The sequence below is a fragment of the Macaca nemestrina genome, chromosome 9, assembly GCF_043159975.1.
Source record: "Macaca nemestrina isolate mMacNem1 chromosome 9, mMacNem.hap1, whole genome shotgun sequence".
Taxonomy (NCBI): domain Eukaryota; kingdom Metazoa; phylum Chordata; class Mammalia; order Primates; family Cercopithecidae; genus Macaca; species Macaca nemestrina.
Genome location: NC_092133.1, coordinates 76,507,754 through 76,525,171, shown reverse-complemented (window position 1 = coordinate 76,525,171; position 17,418 = coordinate 76,507,754). Strand labels below are relative to the sequence as shown.

At 48.5% G+C, this 17,418-nt stretch overlaps 1 protein-coding gene across 2 annotated transcripts in view; it reads right to left on the bottom strand.

The window, feature by feature from the left end:
• LOC105465936 (tetraspanin 14) overlaps positions 1 to 17,418 on the bottom strand; it is a 63,847-nt gene that overhangs the window by 10,269 nt on the left and 36,160 nt on the right. Inside the window, exons 3-4 of one of the 2 annotated variants that reach the window (XM_011714580.3) lie at positions 3,760 to 3,810; positions 1,200 to 1,346 (exon numbers count right to left, since the gene is read on the bottom strand). In XM_011714580.3, the coding sequence (XP_011712882.1) occupies positions 1,200 to 1,346; positions 3,760 to 3,810 (198 nt within the window). The remainder of the gene's footprint in view (positions 1 to 1,199; positions 1,347 to 3,759; positions 3,811 to 17,418) is intronic. The other variant, XM_024787963.2, reaches the window with a different exon arrangement.

Here is a 17,418-nt window from a genome sequence, read left to right as displayed (position 1 = left end):
GCTCCTTTAGGACAGACACTGTGCCCAAGACACTATCTGACGACTCCCCCTACACACACAAACCCATTGAGTGCCTACATATCTGTCACCTCACTTTAGGGATGAGAAAACTATGGCTATGTCACTAGGTACATAGCTTGCCTGAGGTCACATAGTTCATGCAGGACATGTGAGTTCCCTGCAGGGCTCTTTACAATTCTGGAAGTGCCAATGTTATCTGTACCAACTCTGCATGAAAGTATATGATCGTCAGCTGCATAAAGACCCCTCCAGAAGCTCTCGGCTGCCCCGGGCCACAAGGAGTGGTGGCATTCTGCAAGGGGCCAGTGCAACCACAGGTCCACATCCCATCAGGGCAGACTCCCAGCTTACAGTCTGTGCTCTCACAGACATTATCACTGGCCATACAAGACACTAAGCAGCTTGCCACAACCAGCAAATGTGGAGTAATCTTTCAAAGTAAGAAAAAGGAAACACACATGCACATGAGGCCTGCCAAAACGTAATCTCTGTTCACATAAAAGCAAGATGCTAAACATAGCTGTTGTTTTTTTTTTTTTCCAGAGAAAAAATTAGGAAAAAAAAAAAGCCCATAGCTTTGCTTTTAAAATTATGTCCAGGAAAGAGCTTGATCTAATCAAGTCAACAAACAATACAGTGCAAAATATGATAATGTGTTTTCCCCACCAGGTATTATTTAACTGAATATATCTAAAAATGAATTTGCATCTAAATATAAAACTAAACTCTCAGTAATCTGCAGTTCTGCCAGGAAATTTGGGATTCTGCCTTGTACATCCAATAGACTCACACATCCTTGGAGAAGGGAAATGATTTAAGGTTACTTGCAACATCTTTTGATCTTAGCCAGGAAGGGCAAAGGACAGTAGCAGACAAACAATTCTTTTAGAACTTCTGAAAGAAGATAAAAGGCAAAGGAGCAGGGAGTAGAGCTGGCCTACAGGCAGCTGGCTCCTCCCACCAAGGGCTAAAAACCAGAGGGTACCTAATTCTCCTGTCGAGAGGAACCAGCTTCTCTAGACAGTAGGGTGCAAAGGGCTGCCTCCTGCCCCCAGGCAGGGGCCTGGGGGAGGCTCATAAGAGCTGCCACCTGCTCTGACCAGGTAACATATAATCCTGCCCAACAGAGCCTGCACCCCATTCCATCCTATCCCACTCTTGTCTCTGTGACCACTCACAAAGTTGAGCAGGCAGATATTCTCCCGCAGAGCCCCCACACAGCCGGCGAACCCCAGGGTGAACATCACCACGCCCACCATCAGGACCAGCACCACGGGGTCGATTCCATGCATCCGGGTCACTTTGGTGAGGTCGGACAGCACACCCTGAAAGAGACAGAGAAAGCAGGGCAGTATCGGCCCAGAAGGGGAGTCAAGGATGCCACCCTGGGGGGTGCAGGTGGTACTGAAAACAGGGACTTGTCTCCCCAGGCTCAGTCCTCTTGTTAACAGCCAGGCCAGAGTCCGGCCCCATCCATGCCCTTAGGGGCCCCTCTGACCAGCAGATCCTTGCCCACCTCAGGTCCCAGAAAGTGTTCCTGGCCTCCACCTACGCCGTGAGTTCCTCCTAGGCAGCCACCAGGCTTCTTTTGCAGCCTGTGGGGTGCCTATTCCAGGCCTGGAGGGAAACGGGGCTCTGTGGCCTATGGTCAAACTGGTCACCCTGGTGGCTAACCTTGTTAGTCCCCCAATTTGGCACCTAATTAATAAGGAACACTACTCTTCTGAGATGAAAACAGCCTCAATATGAACACCCTTGTGGAAAACACGCCCAAGGGCAGGCCAAAGCCGTGCTGTCCATAGAAGTTTCTACGCCAATGGAGGTGTTTTAGACTATACCCCCACCCTCTGGCCACAGGTGTCGTGGAGCACTTGAAATGTGGCTAATGAGACAGAAGGACTGAATTTTAATTTATATTCAATTTCAATTTAAATATAAACACAGACAGTCACATAATGGGCAGAGCAGTTCCGTAGGGTTTGTAAAATGCCAAGGGGAAAGCTGAGCTCTGGAGATTGAGTCATGTAGCATGTTTGCAATTCTGTTTCTTAGATGATGGTTGAACTAAGGGACTGGAGAGACCACAGCCCCCCTTCCAGTCACCGATCTCTGTTACAGTTTAACTGCCTCTTTCATTGTTCTTTACTAAACTCAGATTAGATATCACCTAAGACCCAGGGACAATTACATCTTCAGTGTGGAATGTTAAACATACCTTTCCTGAAAGAAAAAGACCGCCTCAACTAATCAGAACATTGTGACTAAGCATCAAGACATACATAGGTGTCTGGGCATGGCGGCTCATGTCTGTAATCTCAGCACTCCAGGAGGCGGAGGGCAGATCACTTGAGGCCAGGAGTTCAACACCTGCCTGGCCAACATGGCAAAACCCGATCTCTACTAAAAGATACAAAAATGAGCCAGGCATGGTGGCACATGCCTGTAACCTCAGCTCTTCAGGAGGGTGAGGCACAAGAATCTCTTGAACCTGGGAGGCAGAGGTTGCAGTCAGCCAAGATTCAGTCACTGTGCTCCCGTCTGGGCAACAGAGCCTCTGTCTGGCTTTGTCTACATAAATGAGCCCGAGCTCCTACACTTCGAACAGGAAGGCTGACTTCCATTCTTTGGAATTTGTGCTTCCTGGGCAGCCCTGTCCTTAACATGTGTGCTTGAATAAACTCTCTCTAAACTAGGTTCTGGCCTTTTTAATTATTTTAAATCGACAGATTTGCTCCACACTCAGGGCCACACCCGGTTAGGCGGCTGCAGTCCCAGGGGCAGCCACACGGTGGTGCTGTGAGGCACAGATTGAACCTGCTTCTGGGTCACAGGGGCACAAGGACATCGCACCCCAGCTCTTGCCCTTTCGGGGTTCACAGGCCACTTTGAAGGTGCCCAAACCGGAAGGTGGGCCTTATCCTGTTCGTAAGACCATGGCAGGAAAGTCTGCAGACCTAGGTTCTTCTGCCTCCTCCTGCTGGAAGCAAAGGGACGTTCCACTGAAGGAAGAAGGCCTGGGCCCAAGATGCTAGAGGAAGCTTTAGTCCTGGCTCTTTCCAGCCAGGCCTGCTCCACCTTACTGCTTCCCTCCCTTCCCCCCTTCCCTCCCTGGCCCTTTTCAGCCCTCACCGCCTCCACAGCACCCCTGCCACGGGGCAATAAGCAGCAGCACAGCCCCACCCTGCCCATATCCAGTCTCATCCCCTTCCTGGAGCTGCAACTGCCCCATGTCCTTCCAGACGGTAGAAGCCAGGTCTCCACTCCTCCCCTCTCCTCCTGAGGCTGGGCAAGGAGGCCCAGAGGTGCTTACCTCTGCCCCACAGGGCACCCTGGGGGCACATCACCCAGCCCCGCTCCCTGCTCTTTCTCATCCTGGAGGATAAGGGCTTCAACAATAAGCATGCCTGTGTTCAAGGACCTGCTCGCTTGCTCCCAGAGGCACAGACAGGGTCAGGAAGCTGGGTTGCCCCAAGCCTGCTCTGCAGACAAGAGCTGAGCTCTCCACATCCACAGGGCTCAAAACCCAACCAGCCCAGCCTAGCACATGCCTCCAGCAGCCAACACTATCATGTGGGCAGAGTAGGCAAGAGTTGTGTCTGTAAAGATTAACAACTACACACCTTGACACTACACAAGAAATGTTTGTTGTCAGGGAACAGATTGGAGGAGGGAAAATGAAGTCCAACGAATCTGGTTTTGGCTGCCTGAAGCTCAGTGTCCTGTGATAGTTATACCTACCTTTTCGCTCCATGCCCACAGCCCGACTCCAAGGAAGACAACTCCAGCCAACTAAGTGGGGCAGAGGAAAGAGAGAGAGAGAAGGAAGTTAGGATGGAAACCAACACTGTGAACATGCTTCATAGAGCGAAGTCCACACTGCCAGGCAGGGCATGCACCTAGCTCACATCCCACATAGCCCCTCAGGCCCTGCAGATGACAGATAACCTGAACCTACCTTCCTGAATGTCTGGACAAACTCCTTCAACCTCAGATGACCCTATGCCCCAGGGAGGGAAGAGAAAAAGATCTCACAGCAGGCTCCACCCTGGAGAGACTATGGGTCACAGATATCAGGCTGTGCCGTTTCTTCCCCTTTTTGCAACCCTGAACTCATTTCAGTGCACTATCTGGTGTATACGAAGACATCACCCCTTGGGAGGGCTGGCCCAGGTCCCTTCAGAGGTTCCCAACGCACGATGAGGCTGCATAGGACTGGGCACCACTACACGGTAAGGATGCGGGGAAAGAGAGCCCAGGATCTCTACCACACACCCCAGCTCTCTAGCTCTGGAGATAAGACTCCAGGCACAGATAAGCAGCTATCCAGAGGCCCAGGCCAGGGCTGATCCTCCTCCCCACTGTATCTACACTGAGCAGGGGGTGCACCTGTGCTCAGGAAAGGCTGGGTTTTTAGCTAGAGAAAATAGGCCTGCTCTAAGCAGTAAGCTCACCCCAAAGGAGAAGCACCCCCAAGCCCAACTTCCCACCTGCAGGACCCTATACCCCATGTGCACCACAACAAAAAGGGGCCCTTCCAAATACATGACACAGGTTCCTGAACCAGGGAGGGCTTTTCCACATAGAACAAAACACAACGTGGGCTCTGCTAATAAAGCTGCCTCCTATTTTTCTGTGACTACTTTACACCACACTGGCATTTCACTGCCATTTATCACCATCTCACGATAAATAACAGGACCACGCTTCTCTATGACTACCAGTGATCTCAAGCCTTGAGCCACTTCTGCCTATTTTACTCAGTAACTAGCCCCAGGGGCTAGAATGGAAAGAAAGGGCTCAAGGAAAACCCCAGGAAGTCTTACCCAACCCTGAAAGTAATCTGTGATCCAACCTCTTCTGGATCACAGATCACTTTCAGAAAATGCACAAATGCCCAGTATTTTGTATGAAATTTTAGAGAGTTCACAGCTTCCCACTGCTGGCTCCCACAATGGTCTGTGAACACTAAGCGAAGAACCCCCACCAAGAACTAATGCCTCCATTTTACAAAAGCAGAGGCACTGAGGCCCAGGAGGGCCAAAACCAAAGTGCCAGGCAGTGGGGAGAAGGGCTGAATCACAAGTCTCAGTTCATTCATTCACTCCTCACTCATTCATTCAACAAATATTCACGGAGTACATCCCGAGTGCCAGATACTATCTCAAGTACTAGATACAGCACCAAGCCAAGGGGGCAGAGCTCCCTGGGCTCATCTCTAGCCCTTTCTACCACACCACACCCATTTCCTGCTTCTCGGTCCTCCCCCCTGAACTGACTAGCTGGGAAGGGTTTTCCTGATGGAATGCATGACCGCCTCGTTTCCCTCCCCAGGTGTCTTACACTGGCATGCCGAGCGAGGCTGCAGGCGACTGGTCACCACCTGCCGAATCCTGTAAGCTCCATCTCCACCCATCTTATTCAAGGCCCCCAGTGACCTGCCTCCCTCTTGCCAAAGCTGGAGGCCAAGACTTTTCCTTGTGGTATCTGACCTCAGTGGTCACAGCTGGTCATTCTCTCCTCCTCCAAGCACTCCACTGACACACTCTGCTTCAGGGACCCCGAGCATATGCCAACTGCCTTCCTCCCTGCTACTCCTCCTCCTCCTTCAGACCCCTCTAGACACTGGTGGGCGTCACTCACAGTCCTAGCTCCTTCACCCTGCCCTGAGCCCTCTCGATGATCTCATAATTCACAAGGCTTAAATACCATCTAAACACTGCTGACCGACATACCCAGATGTCCAGTCCTGGCCATGCCCCCGGTCAAATACCCTAATGTCTACTTTACTTGTCCTCCTAAGACAGCTAATGATATTTCACTCTTATTCTGCCCCACTACGCAGCCTTGGTCCCCCGACCCCAACCCAACTCATGCAACTCTTCTCCGTCTCATTCAGTGGCACCACCGTCCACCCAGCAAGTGTAGAGAGAAAACCCAGACCCTAGGCTTGGTGCCTTCTTCCTCTTTTGCCCTACACTCAACCCAGAGGACCCTCTGTTGGTTCTGCCTCCAAATACACGGTGCATTCAACCAGCTTTTCTCCAGTCTCTGCTCCCACCTGCCCCGGCTCAACCCATTCGGGTCTGGATCCCACAGGGGGCTCCTCACTGGTCCAAGCAACGAGACTGGTCCTTCAAAAATACAGAGCTGGGAACTCCCCTCCTCGAAACTCTGCAGTGACTTCCCACGCAGACCTAGAAGAAAATGCACGCTCTCTCCCATGGTCCCCAAGGGCCTCTGCAGGCAGGCTTTGCGCACACCTCCCAAGGCATCTCCTTCCCACCTGCAACCCACTCCCCGGGCCACCCTGACATTCCTTCTGTTTCTTGAAGTCATCAAAATCACCCCTGCCTCAGAGCCAGGACACTCTTCCCTCAGCCTGGAATGCTCTTCCTCCATATCCATTCCTGACTCCTCCCTCACTGAGTTCAAGGCCTCCTTTTACCACCCTTCGTGGAACTGCTCCCCATCTCCCACGTGTGACCTCCTCTGTTGATTTTCTTTGTGGCACTGATCCCAGACCACAGGGCCTGTCTCTCTATTGTGTCTCCCCAGCTAAGCCCTTCTAAGGCCAGAGATGTTATCTGTTTTGTTCAGAGTTGCAGCCCAACAACGAGGAGGGCTTGGCCCACAGTAGGCACAGAGCAGGCATGAGTGACTCCCCAGGACCCAAGACCACGACAGTGCTTGCCTGGGTCCTTCTAGTTACCCCCATGTGCGCTTCTGGGTGTGATTCAATCCAAAAGCATTTTCAGCAAATGTGGGCCAAGAAAAACTCAGCCTGGCCCAGTTCCATGGGCCAAGCTCTATATAGGGGCATTCGCCTACAGTCAGAGTAGAACAAGCCCAGAGGCCGATGCCCCATCCAGCATTCCCAACAGACATTCCAGCCCCTGCCTAACCACTTTCCAAGACAGTCCACTCATCCCATGGTGCCACATGGGACAGGTGAGAAAAGTCTGTCTTAAAGACACTCAACAAAACCACTGCTGGAGCTGCCCTCTCTCCTCCCCACTGCACTTCACAGCTCACCCCTTCTCTCACCTTGACTACTAAGTCTGACTTCTAAGTGTATCGTTTCCCACATTAATACCAGCCTCAGGCTGAGAACAGTGGCTCACAGTAATTTGGGAGGCTGAGGCAGGAGGATTGCTTGAGCCCAGGAGTTCAAGACCAGCCTGGGCAACATGGCAAGACCCCATCTCTTAAAACAAACAAACAAAAAGGTTTTTGTTTTTTTTTTTTTTTGAGACAGAGTCTCGCTCTGTGCCCCAGGCTGGAGTGCAGTGGCACAATCTCGGCTCACTGCAAGCTTCGCCTCCCGGGTTCACGCCATTCTCCTGCCTCAGCCTCCTGAGTAGCTGGGACTACAGGCGTCCACCACCGCGCCCAGCTAATTTTTTATATTTTTAATAGAGATGGGGTTTCACCGTGGTCTCGATCTCCTGACCTTGTGATCCGCCCGCCTCGGCCTCCCAAAGTGCTGGGATTACAGGCGTACAAACAAAAAGTTTTTTAAAAACTAGTTGGGTGTGGTGTCACATGCCTGTTTTCCCAGTTACCAGGGAGACCAAGGTGGGAGGACTGCTTGAACTTGGGAGGTCAAGGCTGCAGTAAGCTGAGATTGCACCACTGCACCCCAGCCTGGGTGGTGACAGAGTAAGACCAGGTCTCCCAAAAAAAAAAAAAAAAAAAGCCTCAGTTCCATATATATTAATAGGTTTCTGTGAATTCATGCTGAGGTGCTGTATTAATTGCTCTCCCAGGTGACTAAATAGATACAATAGGAAAAGGTGACTGTTTTCACAAAAGGAATTTTGTTCTGTACAAGTTCTCAAAAAAGACCCATGACCTCAAGAGCTGTTCATATCCCCACCCTCAGGGCCACAATGCCCATGCAAAGGTAGGCCCACTCCTGCTCACCTCTGTTCCAATCACCCCTTCCCCAAACGCAGGGCCACTTACCGCTCTGCATATGGCCCACAGACCATACCCTCCTTCGCTTGCTGATCTTCTCAAGGCCCCCAGGGAAAGCCCTGGTTGACTCTGTTTGCTGGGGAAGCCAGCTCCCTACCAGTGCGTGCAGTTCTCTTTCTCTCAGCTCTAAGAATAAGGGCTTGGCCAGGCGTGGTGGCTCACACCCGTAATCCCAGCACTTTGGGAGGCTGAGGTGGGCGGATCACCTGAGGTCAGGAGTTTGTGACCGGCCTCACCAACATGGAGAAACCCTATCTCTACTAAAAATACAAAATTAGTTGAGCATGGTGATGCATGCCTGTAATCCCAGCTACTCAGGAGGCTGAGGCAAGAGAATCACTTGAACCCAGGAGGTGGAGGTTGCGGCGAGCCAAGATGGCGCCATTGCACTCCAGCCTGGGCAACAAGAGCAAAACTCCGTCTCAAAAAAAAAAAAAAAAAGAATAAGGCCTCGTGTTGTTTTTCATTCTGTCTTAAAGGAAGAACTAAAGTTAACTCACACCGGAAAGACAGGAACTTGGGGATCACGTGTCAGATCATGGGTTCAACAAACAGTGACCCAGGGCAAGAACTCTGAGTACCAACAAATCTGGTTTCAGAGACCAGGAGATTGAGGGAGGACGAGACAGGGGAAGTGACCTGCCTGAGAGCTCACATAACAGTCCCATGAATGAACCGGGTTACTGGCCCGCTTCACCCCACGGTACCCTTCCCTGGAACTCTGCAGCAGATGGTCTGTGGGGCCAGGCTGGGTGAGCCCTGACTGCTGTGAGCCCTGGCTGCCAATCTTCTGGGAGTGAGGGTTCAGCTGAGTACCCTCCAGCCTCAAGTGACCTTCTTTGTCTCCCTCCTATGGCCTAATTGAATTACCTACTGAAGAACGGGGCCCAGCTCTGGCCCAGCTTGAGGGGAGGCCAGCCTTCTGTCTGCTGCACCAGCGAGCTCCTAGACTGCTATGGTCACTGCGAATAGCTGCCCTTTCCTGGGAGCTGTGCACTGCATTAAACACTTAATGGACCTAAGGCTATCCCTCCACATCCCATAACACTGGCTCAATTACCCGCATTTTTCAGACGGGAAAGCTCAAATGTAGAGCAATTTGGTCCTTTGCCCAAGGTCACATGGCTAGCTGGTGGCAGACTTAAGAACCAAACCTGGATGCCTCTGACCCTGGCAACACATTATCTTACCACCCACAGAGCAGCTGCCTTCCACGCAGGGGCACTCACACAAGGGCCCGGGGATGTAGGAATTCCACAGGGGGGCTTTGGGGTTGTGCAGCTCTAAAGCCAAATGATCCACACTGTCAGGTGGTGAGACCACTTGTGTCCCAACCAGGGCAGGTGGATAAGGCAGCAGGGCCTCTTTGTGGGTCACTGCAAAGATTAAATATTGACCTTTCACCTTAGGAAAATGCCCCTGCGAAAGGCAGGAGGTCCTCTTGGGGCACTCTGGGCTGGTCCAGCCAGAGTCCAGACACAAGAAATCCACTTACCACATAAGCAAGCACGTGGTACTTTACCCAAGCGCAATCAAGTCACAAAGGAAGTGACACCCGGCCAGGCCCTGCTGAACTGGAGGAGAAAGATGCAGCTCCAAGCAGGTCAAAGGCAGCCTCTCACCCATGATTTAATGGCCTTGGCTCCTTGCAAGATTTAAGCATGTATAAAAGTACTTGGCAACTCCTGCAGGCCCCAGAGGCCTTTCTTCAGCAAGATCAAGGCGAACTACCAGCAGCAGGCGATGCTCTCAGGCTCTGCCCTGCTGGCCTCCGGGTCTTGCACAATCCATGCGCTGACTCAGGCTGACATTCACAGAGCCTCTTCCCCTGAACAAAGCCGGCCCTGGGTCCAGTCTCTGCTTTGCAGCTGCCTAGTGACAGGGCCTCATGCGAGTCCGATACCTTTTCTGAGCCTATGTTCTCTACAAAACAGGAATGATCTTTCCTAGGTCACAGGAAGGTTGGAAAGATTAAAAGAAGATCCTACGTGACATACTTACTCCAGGCACAGAGCCAGTCTCAAGGTGGCCATGCCCTCCTGCAGGGCAGGCAGAGCAGAGACGTGGGGGACGTTCGAGGATATGCCACAAGCATCTGCTGTCCTGAAGACACTGCGTCTCCTTCTCGTGATGCTGGTGTTCTGTACCCCACCCCCAATTACTTCCAGCACCAGCCTCCGTCCTAAGACAAAGTCCTCCTTTCCAGAGGCACCTGTTTAACTGGGCTTCTGGAGACAACAGTGAAGCAGAGCTTAGGGAAACAGGGCCTTCTGCAGGCTTTTCGAGTGAGGTAGGAAAGGATGATGGAAAGAAAACGCCAGGGAGCAGAGGAAGCCAGGACTGAGTCTCAGCTTTGTTCCTAACTTACAGAGTCAGGGCCTCGAGGAAGCCATCCCTCTCCTGGGTCTCAGTCTGCCAATCAGCAAAATAAGCAGCAGGAGACCGATGACCTCCAAGGACCCATGCACATGCACCTCCCACTGGCTAAGCTTTGCCATTACAAATTACACCAGATGGAAACCCCAGGGTCCTGGCACTCTCCAGAATAGGAAATCCCGAATCCAGGCCTGAGGCATTCAGGAAACAACAGCGATACTTGTGGCCACTTGAAATGCTGATGATTCAATAGAACTTGAGGCAAAAAACGACCAGGAGGGTGCAGATCCCAGACCCAACCTGGCCCTGAGAGCCCAGTGGGCCAAGGGAGGAGTTGCAGTTAACCATCCTGTGTTGAAAGTCTGAACCAAGCCACTTGTCAGTGGGAGTTCAGAAGGTCTGGGAGCCAGAAGGAATGCTAGGACTCGGCTTCCTTATGACACAGGGAAACAGAGCCCAGAGCAGGAGGTACCTTGCACGGGGTCACACAGCTATCACACCCCAGCTTTTCCTCCTGCCAGAAGGGTGGTTCTGAGAAAAGGCAACAACATGTGCTCTCCCAGCAGAGCCAGAGAACCCATGCGAGGGCCCCATTGTGGGGAAGGACTGCGCAGAGGGCTCCAGGGGCAGCTTCCACAGCTGTCTGTGTTGCCAGATAACGGGGAGTTGACCCCCACTGAGCCCCGCCCAGGAACCTGTGTCAAGGCCCTTGAAAGGAAGGAAGGCGGAGGGAACACAGTCATTCAAGGGAGGTAACAGGCAGTACCCCCAGGAGAGAAGAAACCCCCACCCTAACTTTGGCACAGTTTACAGTGATTAACAGTGGGTAGAAAACCAAGCAGTGGTCAGCATTTTTGTAAAGGGCCAAATAGTAAATATTTTCAGCTTTGTGTGCTGGATGATCCTCGTAGCAATTACTCAACTCTGCTGTTATAATGGGAAAGCAGCCATAGATAATACGTAAATGAATGGGTGTGGCTGTGTTCCAATAAAATTGTATGTGTAAAAACAGGCGGAAGGCCAGGTTTGGCCTGCAAGCCATAGTCTGCAAAGCTCAGCTCTAAACTATCACACTAAAACCATCTGGACCTGGAGAGGAAAGACGGGATTTCCTCCTGCTCAGCCACACAAAGCCTAGGATACCCTATACTCAGGTCTCCAACACTGGTATGTTTTTATACCACTGTAACAGGTCTTAATAGCCTAAAACTGTAAATAACACAAACGATATATCCCCACAATAGAATATTACACAACAAGAATAAATGATCTACAACTATGTACAACTGCATGAATGAATCTCACATATGATATTAAATGAAAGATGTCAGACACAAAAAACTTCATACTGTTAGGGAAGAATACTTAGTGGAAAAACTATAACTAACATCCAATCAAAAGTTACTAGATAGGCAAGAAAAGGAAACACGTGAGCTACAAGAGAAAAAATTCAGTAAATAGACACAAGTATGACAGAGAAGATGAAATTGCAACAACTTCAAAACAAGTATTGCAAATATGTTCAGGGATTTAAAGGAAAATATAAATATGATAAGGAAAGAAATTGGAGGCATAAAAAAGACCTAAATGTAACTACTAAAAATAGAAACTACAATACTAGAAATGAAGACTTCACCAGATGGGTTTAACAGCCAGTGAGATGCTACAGAAGAAAAGATCAGTAAAGCTGAAGACAAAGCCACGGAAACTAAAGGAGAGGGGTAAAATGCTCAACAAAATTAAAAAACTAAACCGAGCCTCTGTGACCTAGATAAACAATGTCCTAGGGAAATGGGACAGGGAAGGAGAGGAAAAGGGTGTACATTTGAAAACATAATGGCTAAAATATTCCAAATCTGATGAAAACTATAAACAAATCTCAAAGGCCAATGAACCCCAAACAGAATAAACACAAAGACAACTATACCAGCACGTATAAAATTGCTACAATCCGGAATAAAAGTTGAAACTCTGAAGTCAGCCTGGAGGTGGGAGGAGACACAAAGTATTTTTACCAAATCAAGTGAAAACATATCAAAATGTGTGGGATGCAGAAAATGTACAGCTTCAAGTATTTATATTAGGAAAAAAAGATCTAAAAATTAGTGATCTACTCTTCCAGTTTAAGTAGCTAAGGAAAAGCAAAATAATCCCACAGTAGAAAGGAAGAAATAATCAAAATAAGAACAGCAATCAAGGTGAATGTGAATGTACTTAATGCTAATGAACTATACACTTAAAATGGTTTAAATGACAAATTTTCTGTTATGTATGTTGTACAATTAAAAAATAAAAAATAATTTCAAAAGATTTTTTAAAAGTAATTAAAAAGAGAAAAACAATAGAGACACTATCATCTAACTAAAAAAAGTCAGATACCAAAGAGTTTAATTTATAGCAACAGGAGGCAGAACAACCTTCACCCAGGGAAGGGGTGGGGTGGGGTGGGCATAACTGTAGGGGCACAAGGAAAGTTTCTGGGGTGATGGGAATGTTTTATATCTTCATTGTGATGATGGTGATTATGTGACATGTACAGTTGAGATTGAACTGTACAGTTAAAATGAATAAATGTTATTCTATCTAAATCAGACATCAATAGAAGTGATTATAAAAAGGATTTCCATTAAAGAAAAAAAGTACAAACAAGAAAAATCACTCCTGTAGACTATGCCATGCTGATTATTTACCAGCCAAGGAGGCAGAGTTATACAAGTACACCAAGGTACTTAAGACTTGAAAGTACGTGTAAGCATTTAACAGTCCTGTGTGCCAGGCAATAATCTCAGAGCACCTTGAACATCCCTTCCTCAGTAATCCCAACTGGTGGTCCCAGCCTCACACTTGCCTAAATTGGGAAAATTGGGGGCTGAGGCCATGCAGGCATCAGCACCACTGGCCATTCCTTAAGTTCTAGTGGAGTTTCTGATTAAGCAATCCCTGTCCTCTGCCTTGGCAAGCCTAAATGCAGAAACACACACACACACACACACACACCCTGTGCCAAAAGATGGTCAATTTCCTACGAATTGGGGCAGTCGTTCTGGGGATGTGATTCTGACTGTATGTCAGGCAGGTTAAAACAATGTACACACCTTGTGACCCACTTAATCTCACTCCTGGGAATCTATCTCAGCGAATAATTTCCCTCCCTTCCCTAAAGGGAAGAATGTGTATTACATAAACTAATCACTGCATCCTTATCTGGGATAGTAAAAAAATTGGAAACAACCTAAATGTCCAATATGGGAATTTCTAAAAATACGGTTGGAAAGGTAATGTTGCAACCTGGAATGTTCTATATTAGTAGATGCTGCTGTGAAAATGCATATCTCAAGATTGCAAGGATACTACTCACAGGATATGAAACTGTGTGCCTGCAGACAGGACACTGGGGCATGGAAGAAGAAATGCAGTAAACCTGGGATGCCTTGTTTAGCCTTTATGAATTCCCATGCAATTACAAAAGTTGATTAAATACTACTTGAAGAGAAAAAAGGACATCTTCCCAGCAGTGAAAACAAAAATACACTATATACATTATTAAAACACTAGACTTTTCCCTTTTGACTGCATCACTGAGATGGAAATGAAGAAATCATTGCCGGAAGATCTAGGGATCAGGCCTTGGGGTCTGATATCAAAGGCACAGAGTTCAGCTCAAATAAGGGCAATTCTCCATCAGTCAGAAGAGCCCAGAACAGCAGACTATCCTGTGAGGTGGCAAGTCCTCTATAAAGAGGAGCATAATAAAGGTCTGATGAAGAGAATAAGACCCTGCCTGCAAAGATGCCCTAGACAAGGGTAAGGAAAGAGAGCTGATCTTTCCTCCTTGGGCTTGTCTTCTCTTTCTTGTGCAGGGTGGCCACATGCCCAGATTTGCACAGGACAGGCCTGGCGTACACCTGTTGTTCCAGGAACATTCTCAACAAACTCTCTCTTACTCTCAAAAGTTGAGCCATAGATTACATGTTCACCCTACTCACAGGAGACATCTGTGACTCTGAAGGAAGAGGCCTCAAGCCATGCTGGTCACAGAGCACAGATGTCCATGGATCTCATCTCACTCAGAAACAGGCTGCACAGAGGCGAATTCACACATTTTACAAGGGTAAGCTCAAATAGACCCAAGTCACTGAGAAAACCAATGGCAGAATGTCATTTAAAAAAATTTTTTTAAACTACAGACAAGCAAAGGACTCTCCTGTGTAACAAAGGCCTACAGTCTACTTAGAAGGGGTTTCAGTTCTTCACTTTTAATCCGTCTCTGAAGCAGATCCAGGCAAGGACTTCATCCAACCTCAGCATGCAGATTAAAGCCAATGCTTGTGCTGGAAACCAGCCCTGGAGTTGCAGACATCATCTGAATCATCCCTCTAGAGGATTCGCTCGGCAAACTTAGACAACCCCAAACGCTTTGTGGAACCAGTGGGGGGTACAAATGAGCAAAGACAAAGGGCCAGACGCCACTCCTCCAGTGTACGCCTCTCCCAGCTTCCCTTCCTCTGCACGTCAAAGTGAGTTCTTCTGTACCCATTAACCAACAACTCCCCAATCTTCCCTTCCCAGGCTCCTAGCAACCAACATTCTACTTCCTGTCTCTATGATTCTGACTACTGTGGGCACCTCATATAAGTGGAATCATACAGTATTTGTCTTTTTGCGTCTAGCTTATCTCACTCAGCACAATGTCCTCAAGGTTTACCCATGCTGTAGCATGTGACAGAACGGCCTTCCTTTTTAAGCTCTTTCACATCTGTATAATATCACATTTTGTTTATTCACTCAATCATCGATGGACACTTTGGTTGTTTCTACCTTCTGGCAACTGTAAATAATGCTGCTATGAATGTGCACATGGGTGTACAAATATCTCTTCGAGATCTTGCTTTCAGCTCTATTTTTTATACCCAGAAGTGGAATTGTTGGATCATACGGTAACTCTATTTTTAACTTTTGTGGAACTACCATACTGTTTACCATAGCAATTGCACCATTTTACATTTTCACTAATAATGCACAAAGGTTTCAATTTCTCCACATCCTCATCAACATCTGTCATTTTCCATTTTTTAAAATAATAGCCATCCCAATGGGTGTGAAGTGGTATCTCACTGTGGTTTTGATTTGCATTTCCTAAGTCAAAGTGAGATTTTGCACTAAAAACAGGTCTAGTACAACTAAAGAATGATTTTTTTAACAAGTAAAAAACACTAGCGCTCTCAAAAAGCTATGTTGCATGGAAGCATATTTTCCCTAATATCCTTGTGATAAGAACCTCATGAAGCCCATTCCATTCTCATTCTGTAAACCAAGAGGTTCAGAACAGACACGCAAACATCAGTGGCATCCACATTTCTTATCCCAAGCAGGTTTTAACAATCCCTGGGAAACCTTGACCCCGAAGTCAGAGAGCTTAAAAAAAAATCTATTAGCGACCAAAGGGTATTTATCTATAAAGAATGCTATTGTGAGACAGAGTCTTACTCTGTCGCCCAGGCTGGAGTACAGTGGCGTGATCTTGGCTCATTGTAAGCTCTGCCTCCCGGGTTCATGCGATTCTCCTGCCTCAGCCTCCTGAGTAGCTGGGACTACAGGCGCCCGCCACCACGCCCGGCTAATTTTTTGTATTTTTAGTAGAAACAGGACTTCCCCGTAGCCAGGATGGTCTCGATCTCCTGACCTCATGGTCTGCCTGCCTCAGCCTCCCAAAGTGCTGGGATTACAGGCGTGAGCCGTCACGCCCAGCCTATGAAAATAATTCTAAGTGAGGGCAAACTACTAAATAAAACATCATATTTGTTCCAACACCTAGAATTGGTCACAGAAACAACAAGCTGCCTTCTGCACGTTGAAACTTGCCTGCTGAGCCCAGTGTCCACCATCAGCATGTGCAATCCTTCTGCACCACTGCTCACTGTTAATTCATTGAACAAAATACAAATAAAAACACTGTGCAAAATCATCTACCTGGGCCTTGCTTCAAAATAATCCAAAGGGTTGGGCGGGGAGATACAAATCAAATAAGCTAGATGGTGGGAACATGGAGCTCATTTTATTATCCTACTTTTATATTTTCTCCATTTTAAAAAAAGAAAACTTATCTGAAGAGGTAAGGGCTTGGGCATTCCACTTTATACATTTTCAGCAACCTGAGGCAGACACTAGGCAGCTAAGAGTGCTACGTCACAAGGAAAACACTGAAGCTTAGCCAGGTCACTCAGCTCAGGGAGACCCTGGGTGCCCAGAGCCAGCCCGGCACACTCCTGCTACACCATGAGCTTCCCAGAGGGCTGTGCGCCCCAGTGTCAGGCCTCACCCCACATTGCCAGCTCCAGTGCAAATGAAGACTGCACATCACTACCAGGAACCCAGTGGGAGGGTCCAGCAGCTTCCCCCTAAGCAAGGCACTTGGCCTCCCACTCTTATTTCCCAACCAAGCTCTCTCATGCTTGGTCTTCCTGGCTGTTCCTGTTTGTTCCTTCCTGTTCTGCCCCAACGCACACTAACTGAAAAATGATTAACTTTCAACACACACATTGCCAAATCTGCAAAAGGCGGAAAACACTGCAGCACCCTTCAACCACCAAGCAGACTTACTACCATGCTGGATTCATGCGCTCCACTACTGGAATATAGTGCGGCAAATGTGTTACCGAGCAAGTTAGTAGAGCTCCCTGGTGTCAAAAACTCTCTCCTGAAACCCTCTGAAGAAATGAAGATACCAGGGCCCTCAGCCACAGCGGTAATGGAAGAGTGTTGCTCTAGCTGCAGAAATTAAGATGAGAGTCGGAGGTTGAGGCACAAAGCCAAGCAGCACACCCACAGAAGGGAGCAACTGGGTGTCCAAGTGTCCAAGTGTCAGACTGCCTGCCTAGCCCAGTGACCCTCCACCATATACTTGGCTGGGGGTGCAGGATGGTGGAGGGGGAACACCAGGTAAGGCCAAGGGGCTCTCCAGACAGGGAACAATGCTGCTCTGAGAAGCCAAACATCATGAGGATGGAGCACGGAATCCCACATTAAGAGGGACCCAGAGGCACC